We start from the raw sequence: 10,517 nt of genomic DNA on the forward strand, positions 1-10,517 counted from the left end.
GCAAACTTCTCCATTAAAGGGGACATAATATGGAAATTCCACTTCTACAGTGTTTTTGAACATATATTTGGGTAACCTGAGTTTCTACTGAATCACAAAATGTGAAATAAACCCATCCAGTCCTTTGTTTATGGTCTACATAAGTCTTACAACACAGAGGAAAATGCTCTGTTTCAAATGTGCTCTCCTTGTGATGTCACAGTGGGATTCTGGTAAAAAAAAAAAATCCACTCCACCCCCAGACTTGAACAAAACGTTTGCGCAGTTCCACCATTTTTATTCTCTCTACAGAAGTGATGTCTATGGGGAAAACTCGGGGGGGGGGGGGGGGTCATTACATTTAAAGAGACACACACACCAAAACGGAGCGTTCTGAGAGAGCTGGTTTATACAGGGTCACAAACCTCCTCTGGTGCTTGATTCATGTTATATTTTGACCAAAGCACAGCACAGATGTTTCACTTAGACCACAGGGGACTGTTTGAAAAGGTGGAAAAGGGGGAGAATATGTCCTCTTTAAAGCTGATTTATACTTTCTTCACTTATGAAAAAAGATGTGTATGTTTGAAACAATATAACTGTCACTGCCCATATACTCCCACACATCCTTTACATTGGGATAGACATTCAATGATGTGTCCACAGTTTTCTGTCCTTGTACCTAGGTGAGGTAACATCATATGCATCTTATATATATTCATAGTTCCTAACCAACTCTCCCAATCTTTCCTCAAAAAGTTTCACCATTTTAGTATTCTCCTTTGTTGTGTTTTGCTGGACTGGCTTCAACTATTGGCTACACTACTGGACACTGACCCCTCGACTTCCAGTGGTAACGTTTGTTTCCAGAAATCGTGCAGAATTAGGACAAAATGAACGCAGAGAACGAGCAGAAAGCTTAGTCCATATCTCATGTCACCAGGTGTTCTAGCATATGTGACTCAAGCATCTACTTTGAGTCAGCTTAGAGATAACACGTGTCATTTGCAGAGATTTCCTACAATCAAGCCCCCTTTTTTCAGCATCCTCTTAAAGCATGCAGATTAAGCATGAATCCTCTCTGAAACGCTGAATGTACTCGGCCTGATTGGACTGTGACACTGCAGTGGAGATCTTCCTGGAAGCGGGTAGACACAGAGGCAGTGATCATACTGAATGACTGGAAGACGGGACGACCGGGTTGTAGTCATGAAAACAGTGGCTTTTTAATGTAAACACTACATTCGATTGGTTTTTCCAGCACGGACATCCCACATGAAATAACAACCATTCACTAAAGAGGAGTAGAGGAGGAGAGAAAAGGAGAGAGAGCGAGAGAGAGAGAGAGAGAGAGAGAGAAAAGCTGCACAGAAAAAAAGCATTCACTGGATAAAGAACAGAGAAGGTAAAAAGAAAAATCAAAGAAATAATGAAGATAACAGGAACAGAATGCCAAAGGAACAGGTATATCATGTCATTATACACAGCTGTTTTCTCTTTTAAAAAGTAGAAATCAAAATGTCAAGAAAGAGAGGTCTATATAGATAGAGGTAACATAGATTAGGTATGAAGAGAGAACGAGTTTCCAAATCTACTTATTGTGTGTGTGTGTGTGTGTGTGTGTGTGTGTGTGTGTGTGTGTGTGTGTGTGTGAGACATGAGAACTGTGCTTTTCATTGTAGACTTGGAAGATGTGTGCCAAACTGAAAAGAGACAGAGAAGAAGAAGAAGAAGAAAGGAGCATGACTTTATACAGCGTTGATGTGTGAACATGCGGCGTCCCTAACTAGCGGACGCAGCGAGAAACGTGCTCTCCCCAAAAAAAGTGTTTTTTTCTCTCTGAAATAATAAAAAATAGATATCGTTATAATATTATATTTAATCGTTCTGAGTCAGGCTAGAGTGAGGACACGGTTCTAATGCAGGGAAACAGGCAAAACGGTAAAAGGAGATGGGGGGACGGGGGAACAGTTCAGAGCATCACAACAACATGGGGTCAGTCTGAGATCGCTTGTCGAGCAGGAAACCCCTTTGCAAAACATCTCTATATTTAAAAAAATGGAGTTATAGAGAAGAAAATGTTTTGTAGCTACAAAGCACAAGAAAGTTTTTTTTTTGTTTGAGAATATTACAGGATCGTTATTGTTGTTGATGTGGTCGTAATACCCACTTTAACTGGTTTTATCAACCATCGCAGGAGGAGTAGTAGATTATTTTTAAAATTCAAATTCTGCATCAGTGTAAGAATCCCAACGTCTAAACTTCTTCTTCCAAGCCTCCCACATGATCTGCCAACCCTTCAAAACGTGGACTTTCTTCTTTTATGTGACCCCACTCCGCCCATTCAGGAACTAATCACCACTCTCCTTCTGTTACTGCTATCTGTCCTTGCAGCTCTTTTTTTTTTTTTTTTAATTCCTCCTTTTTTTTTATTCACCTTTTGCAATTTTTATAACAAGGATTTTTAAGAAGTTATTATCCCAACAGCATCAGTGTGAAGCTTCTTTTTTTTTTTTTTTTTTTAAGTTTTATGAGTTAACTGCTCTCTTTATACAAAGGCTTGAGTATCTCATGCTAACTGTGTCAAGGCTTTGGGAGGAAGAGGAGGAGGAGGAGGAGGAGGGGAGGGGATGGTTTGAAGAAAAGGGAGAGGACCTTTAACCGTGAGAGAAGGATGCCAGGGCACCATGCAAAAAGAAGGAGAAAAATAGAGAGAGACAGATGTGGGTAAGAGAAGAAAAGGTATGGTGGTGGTGTGTAAATGAGAGAGAGAGAGAGAGAGAGAGAGAGAGAGAGAGAGAGAGAAAGGGGTGTGTGAAGGACAGGCGATCAGTCAATAAATAAATGAATAAATGAATCAACCATTATCAGAGCAGGAGTGAGTTTCCTGACATGGAGAATGTTAGTAGGTCTACAGGTTATAACAGTGAGGAAGGTAGAGTTATAACGTGGTGAAGTTGCTTCTAAAAGCGGAGCTATCTACAGTACAGTACCTCTGTTACATGGCACTGATAAGACATTTAGCACATTTCCTATTGGCTCTCAGGTTCCACCATGATTAGCGATTGGCTAACAGCTAAGGCCAGGCTGGGGGAACAGGAAGTCTGTCTTTCTGTCCGTGAAAAATTTAAAGTTGGGATTAAAAAACAAACAAGAGACTTATAAAATTGACTACAAACATTTTGAATGTCTCCACTAATGTAAACAAAAGAGTCATGTTAAAATCACTGGTGTCAGTTTCAGCAGGTCTCAAAAGGTTGTTTTTTTTTAAAGGTTTTCACTGACCTGTCTTGTTTTTTTTAGTTTTTTTTTAGTGCTATCGACATTTTAACATTTCTGCCAAAATTAATACATAATCACTACTTTAGCAAAAAAATAACAAACAACATAATACACAAAAAAAAGGTGTCAAGGTGAGGCAAAATGTGAATAAAAATCAGTGTACAGACTGATACTCATGTAATAAATATACACACGATCAACAAAAATAAAACAGAAGTCATATTCATAGATATAATAATAAAAAAAAATCAGCAAAAAAGAAAAAGGTACAGGTTTTTGTTTTTGTTAACAACAAAAAGACACGGCTGAGAAAGCAAAAGAGAGGAGAACTAGAGGCTTTCTTTGTTCAAGAAGTTTCCATAGGCTGCAGGGTTTCATGTTTTCTACTCAAACAGATCTGTTTGATCGGCAGCGCCAAAGAACATCAGGAGGAGAAGTTGGAGCGAGAGAAGAAGAGACAAGAACTAAAAACATTATATATATATATTTATATATACGTATGCCTATTTTTTTTTAAATTATCCTCATTATTAATATGTACCTAGTTGCATTTTTCTTTCTTTTTTTCTTTAAATAATCAGCAGAATCATCATCGTCATCATCACCATCATCATTTCCACAGCAGTGTCAAAGGAACAGGGGCGAGGGGGAGGAGGAGGAGGAGGGGAGAGCAGGAAGGGATAGATAGAGAGAGAGAGAGAGAGAGAGAGAGAGAGAGAGAGAGAGAGAGAGAGACAGAGAGAGACAGAGAGAGGAGGGGGACAAAGGAGGGGGGGAGGACATTACAGGGTGTGTGTGGGCGTGCTCAGTACAAGCCACACCCTCGGAGGTTGTTGGCGATGATGATGTCGGTCACGGCGTCGAACACCACCTGGATGTTTCCTGTATCTGTGGCGCATGTCAAGTGACAGTAGATTTCCTTGTTTGGAGAGCGGTTCTTGCTCTCAAACTGTGCTTGGATGTAGGATGCGGCGTCCTCGTAGGTGTTGGGTCCTGCACAGGGGGAGCGGAAAGATGCAAAGATGAATTTTCAAACAAAACATTTTCAAAATGGTGGCTCCCTGAATTTTAAAAAGGGGGTCGACTGATGGGAATTGAGAGGCAGATATTCCCCTGGTGTTCTCCATCTGAAAAAACCTGCTCCTGTTTCTGAGCCCGGAGCGATTCATGGCGCGTGTGTCTCTGGGATGCGTCCTCTGTTTTTTTATGCATCCTGAATATTTTGTACTGAAACGTTGATGAGTTACCAACCCTCATAAGCACATCACTGTCATGACTTTATTCTAAATTATTATTAATCACTGACGGTATTTACCAGCCACAGGAGGGCCAGGAAAAGATTCATTAATTGAAAGTTTTTAGCAACGAGGAAGTGTTGTCAACTATGTGATTTGTTCTCATCATGCAGATTGACATTTGCTGCTTTTGACAAATGTTCCTGCTGAAATGTTTGAAAATATCTGACAAACACTATGTTCATCATGAAACACTGACGGAGCGGGGGGAAATAACTGTTCAACAGTCTGACATTGGATAGGTTTACATCTCTTGGATCAGCCGTTCATCTTACTGTTCTACTTCCTATTTTGACTGGTCAGACTGTGTTGGTCTTTAAGTGAAGGTATAATATAAAACATTTTAATAATTAATACACCAGAAACCAAATATATCATAATAACTAAATGTATGTGAGTCATGACTTTCTGTTTTGTTCTTAGCTCTGTGTTCACACTGACGGGACGATGCTTCCTTCGAGCTTGTTTATGTTTCACTAAGAGGTTCAAACATGTTCCATAAATGTTTTCATTGGGCCTGAGCCCCGTCCTCTTCAACTGTAAGCTATGCTACCACATAGGGGAAGAGATACGGCCCCGCCCACTCAGAGACGCTGTCGGCAGAGGTACGGTAAACGGTAAAAAAAATAATAAATGGGCTGCTGAGCCACAGCCGCCCACATATTTTATTAATCCCAAAGGGGAAATCTAAGTTTACACTCTGTTATTGAGAGACATGCTCCTCACACACATAGACCTGAATCACACACATGCACAAACAGGACCTGTGGACATGAACTAGTGGAGAGATGTCAGAGTGGGAGCGCACCAGAGCTGTGGCAGTACTCGGGATATGACCTGGCACCTCTCCAGCTACCAGACCAACTTCCATACTTTGGTCTGCACCAGGACTTGAACCCCGCTGCCCTCCAGTTCCCAACACAAGTCCCTACAGACTGAGGAACTGCCGCCCTCCATTGAACAACTGTTTATCTCTTTATATATGACAATTTCCCTGCCTTTGTTTCAAGAGTAAATCCCTCTCATTGAAATTATATTTCTCCATCTTCTTCAGTTTAAAAATAAAGTCAGATTCAAAATGCATAATACATCAGCCCCTCTTATTCACTGTTGTTGAAGAAAACAGAAGAAAGTCTATAACAACAATATTCTCTGAGAGTCACTCTGTGAGGTAAGAGAGGACGTGACGCTGGAGCAGGAAAAAGAAGGAACATGTCGCATAGACTTACTGTGATTATCAGCAGTTTGCTGAAAAAGGTAAAGTATGAGAGACAGAGATGATAAGGATTTGCTTAAAAGAGCTGCATGTGTGAAGAGGGCAGGAGACAGCTCTCTCTTTCCATCTCCTCTCTCTCAACTTCTTGGCTGACCAAGCGTGACAGTCTCCTGCTCTCTGGCTTTAAATCCCTGCTTCTTACTGTCACGGCTACATCTGACTCTCACCTCAACATGGAGACCTCTGTGTGCCTTTTTTTCTCTCCCCCTACTCCTCCTCTTCTTCTTCCTCAGCCTCTCAGAGCATCCCTCTCTTCATCACTATGTCCTCTTACTTTTTCTCCTCTTCCATTCTTAACACAAGCAAGTAACCTGATTTTGAATATTTTGTTTTCTGTCTGTAGAATAACATAATTTAATTAACTACATAAATATGTGATTTAAGAGAGGCTGTTTGGCTCTAGTGATGTTTGCTGGAGAAATTGCACAGGAGGCCATAATCCACAAAAAAAAAGCAGTGTATTTATTCAACAAAATTGCCTAAAAAGAGCAAGAAAAAAATAGCCTCTCCTAAATTACCAGTCTAAATCCACTGTAAGAAACACAGGCTCACAGCAAGCTGCTACAAGCAACAGTTTCCACCCGTCAAGTTGGGTCATATTTAGATCTTACACTATCCCTTTCCTCCTTTGTGCACATCCTCCTCACTCCAAGATGCTCTTCACATTGGCTTCCACACGTCCCGATTTCTGCATCAATACTCGTCTCTTCTGTTTGAATGTCCTGCTCGATATGAGGCTCTACTGTTTCTGTCTGTTGACAATTGTCACTCATCCTGTTGGATGTTTCCCCATTAAGTGTACAGATTCTCAGCCCGCTTACTATTACTTACTGCTCTTTGCTTTTTATTTCCCCTGTTCCTGTATTGTGTGTAAATGCCTTCCTTTGGTTTCATTATCCCTGTTCTGTTGCGACAGCTGATTTACTTCCTTCCACACTTATACTTCTGCCCTCTGATTTGAATCATCTAACACTGGCTTCAACATCTCCCCTCTTTACTCCCTCCTTCACCAACTCGTCTGCCCTCTCATTCCCCACCATGCCTAAATGTGCTGGTCCCTTTCCCCCAATGTTTATTGCTGAGCCTCCTTTTATACCTCTCTTGGCCCCGCCCTTATTGGAGCAAACCATTAAAGCGGGGTATAAGGGAAACCAGAAAAAAGCAATTCTACATGAAACAAGAGTAAGACATGTCTTACTCTTGTTTCATGTAGAATTGCTTCATACCATGGCATAGCAATATCTTAAGGTGGAGAGAAACCCCCTACCTACTGGAGGCTCCGCTCTGTGTCTAACAAGGCAGCCCCTCTCTCTTCCAAAATTACTCTGCTGGCTGCAGGAAATGTCGGGAATGTGTGGGCGAATAGAGGAAACTATCTCTCCTGCTAACTTCTGATGATTAAAACTGCTGTCAACATCTGGTTTGATTAAAAGTGCAGGATTTCCAAGTGACAATAGCAGTTATGGAGATCACATAACGGTCTGACTGCTGCTGTTTGCTCACACTTAGTTACATTTTAATGACTGGTCCTCTTGTCACTCTTTTTCTTTCATCACATCAGACTCAACATCAGCATCAGTTTAAGTTTCAGCATCTTTACATCAGCTCTCAGACAGGTGTATCTGAGGGTTATTAAGATTAAATATGAAAGTTAGACATTACTAAAAGCTGCTTAGAAAAATGCTTCTTTCAGGTATGATATGTGACTTTGTGAGTAGATGTTGCAGCTGTTACTGCCGCTGAACTCCATTCAGATATGCAGACCAAAGTGGATTCGGTTCTTATTTCTTCAAGTATTTTATTCCAAAAAAGTCTTATCTTCAGTTCGGAAAGTCTCTTGGTTCTCCTTGATTTGTATTCTAGTACTGAAACTTCACCATTATGCCTCTACTTACTACCAGCGTCCCTGAGTGGGCGGGGCCATCTCTCCTCCCCCGGGTGGGGGCAGTGCTAAACTGAAGAAAGCACCGGTCTTAGCTTAAAACATCCAATACTATTAGCTTCACTTTTGTTGGTAGATTTGATTTTTTTCCAATTGTTTTTATTTCATATACATCTGTGTGAACTTTTTTCTCTCAGCACATAATCGTTATTGTAAAGAATCCTTTGTCTTCACTTTGGCGCCCGCTGAAGGTCTCTGAGTGCTACTGCACAGTCATAAAACACAAGGTGCTGTAAACGCCTTCCCCTCAAGTGCCCTTGTTTACAAGCAGAACGTCTCACAACATCTTTACTGGAGTTAGAAAAGACACTGTGAAAAGCTAAAGAACCTTCCAGCTGATGAGGTTCAGTGATTTTGAGCTGAAATGACTCTGCTAGATTTTACAGCCCGTTGTTTGCAAACTGTTTGCATGTAGAGTAAAATCCTGATTATAAGTCTCACCGGTATATAAGACGCAGTTCCCAGAAATAAAAAAAAGGTTAAACTGTCGTCCTGTGTGATGATTTATATCGTGTTCAGTGAAGTCTACAACGTGCAGTTTGTATACAGCTGTGTCGCTCTTTTAGTAACGTCTGTTTTCTCTTAGTGGAGTTTGCACTCCTACTAGCTACAGTACGGTAGGTGAGCTCTCAGGCTGCAGGGAAAAGTCTGTGAGTCGCACTGCCCAACTCTGACTTTAATACAGGAGTCTTTTAATCATAACAATATGCCACCGTTTGCTTTATATGCATGAGGGTGTTAGAAAAGATGTTAAAACTAACACTGCCAGCCTATATGTATCCTAGCACAGGTCGCAATCAGCTTGCAATACAAAATGAATCAGGAATCACTTCACCTTGCGTGCAGTGCGTGATGGTGACGCCTTCAGACGCGGTTATGACGGTGCGTGTGTCAGCATTTTATACTGGTGTATTGGTCGCACTGGTGTAGAAGACGCAGCAAACTTTATAGATTAAAAAATACTGTAGGTACCGGATGTTATGGTATGTGTATTCAGCTGTTACCTTGATGTCTACAGTATGGGACAATAGAGAACAAACCATATGACGTATTTTTGTAGGCCAACCCGGAAGTAGCATCTCCATGGGGTCTAATGAGAATTCTCCTATGGGATTTTTTCATTGGATTTTGGATCATTGCAGAAAATAATCTCTGTGGCAAACGCACGTTTCTGAAGCGTAGGCGTTTTGTTCAGCAGGATAATCTTCACAGATGAACACCATTTTTATGATGTTTGAAGAGTTAATGCAGCCGACAGAAGTAAAAAGCTAATGTTATGCTACAAGCTAACTACAGCACGGTCGGATGATTGTGACATCACTAGCGTTATGCTTCAGACGATCTCCGATAAACTAATCCACGTAGTTTAATAAATAGTTTCCTAACATAATAGTCACCTTAACCTAAAGATTAAACCTACAGGAGACATCTCCGACTAGTGAGAGAGTTCCCGCCCTCTGTGTCCGGCATGATGACGTTTAATGTCCCCGACAACCACTGTAGTCACATTTAGCCACTTGTTAGCAACCGCCTTTTTAAAGACGAGTAAAAACTTCAAAATTCATAAGTGGGGGTGTTACCTAACGTAGTTTATGTGGTCTAACAAAACACCAACATCTCTTCAGCTTGTGTTAACCACAGACCTTATTTCAGGCATCTAACCACAAACACATTCAAAATCCACATTGACTTTTAGACGTTAGACCCCATGGAGCTAACATGCTAACTTACTTCCTGGTTTTAGGACCTGTGGCGATTCTGAACTTATAAAGCCAACGTGAAGATGGACAAGGAAAGAGACAACTTTAAGCTAAGCTTAGAAAACTGTTGTCTTCTGTCTTTTCAGCTCCTGTTCAAGAAGACGGTAACTATCCCAAAATGTCCAAAACTAAAGTCCTTTTTCAAATAAGCTGGAGGAGCATTTTCCACACTGACTTGAACTCAACTCGTGGTCATGTTTGGAAGATGTCTGCAGGTGAACCAGCTCGTTTATATCTTTCTTCATGAAGCGGATGAAGCTAAAACAGTCCTGCAGTGTTTTGACATGTTTCTTGTTTCACAGCCTAACAAGCCGATCAGTGGATTTATGGTTCGCTTGGCTCTTTTTCTGTCCTGTGTAATTGGATTCAGATTCACTGTTTCATAGCTTATTTTCTTTCTCGGAGAAAAATCGATGTTGTTCTCCTTGTCAAGTTTTGCTGCACCTTCCGTATAGAGCTGCTATTTCACACCTATACACTCATAACAACAAACAGGATGTTACTTTTTATTACCTGTGTATTCAGGGAAGCAGATGCTCAGTGCAGACTTCTTGATCTTCTCGGCAAACAGATCCTTTTTGTTGAGGAAGAGGATGATGGAGGTGTCGATGAAGAACTTGTTGTTGCAGATGGAGTCGAAGAGCATCAGGGACTCGTGCATGCGATTCTGCAGCAGAGGAGGGGAATGAACGAGGGAGAAAGAAACGGATGGGGAAGATGGAGAAAGTATAAGATGACAAAGAGTGCAAAAAAAAGACAAAATGGGGTTACATAAGTGACATATCACACATGTCACAAATATGAGGGAAACGTGAAGGGAGCAGAGGAGGTGTGAACAGAGAGGACAGGAGAGAGGGCATACCGAGAAGATCAGTGACAGACAGGGAGACAAAGTGAAATGAAAGAGAGGAGAAGAAGAAAGAAGGGAAAAGTTGGAGTTAACAAACATTAATTACTTTTACAATTTGAAAAAGAAACCTGAG

At 41.0% G+C, this 10,517-nt stretch overlaps 1 protein-coding gene across 1 annotated transcript in view; it reads right to left on the reverse strand.

The window, feature by feature from the left end:
* Positions 1-1,180: 1,180 nt before the first annotated feature.
* The window catches only part of gnao1a (guanine nucleotide binding protein (G protein), alpha activating activity polypeptide O, a), a 111,510-nt gene continuing 102,173 nt past the window's right edge, over positions 1,181-10,517 (reverse strand). Inside the window, exons 7-8 of the mRNA XM_020640462.3 lie at positions 10,048-10,201; positions 1,181-4,254 (exon numbers count right to left, since the gene is read on the reverse strand). Coding sequence (XP_020496118.1) covers positions 4,067-4,254; positions 10,048-10,201 — 342 coding nt within the window. The 3' untranslated portion in view covers positions 1,181-4,066. The remainder of the gene's footprint in view (positions 4,255-10,047; positions 10,202-10,517) is intronic.

Source organism: Labrus bergylta, chromosome 7 (genome assembly GCF_963930695.1).
Source record: "Labrus bergylta chromosome 7, fLabBer1.1, whole genome shotgun sequence".
In the NCBI taxonomy this organism is placed as follows: Eukaryota; Metazoa; Chordata; class Actinopteri; order Labriformes; family Labridae; genus Labrus; species Labrus bergylta.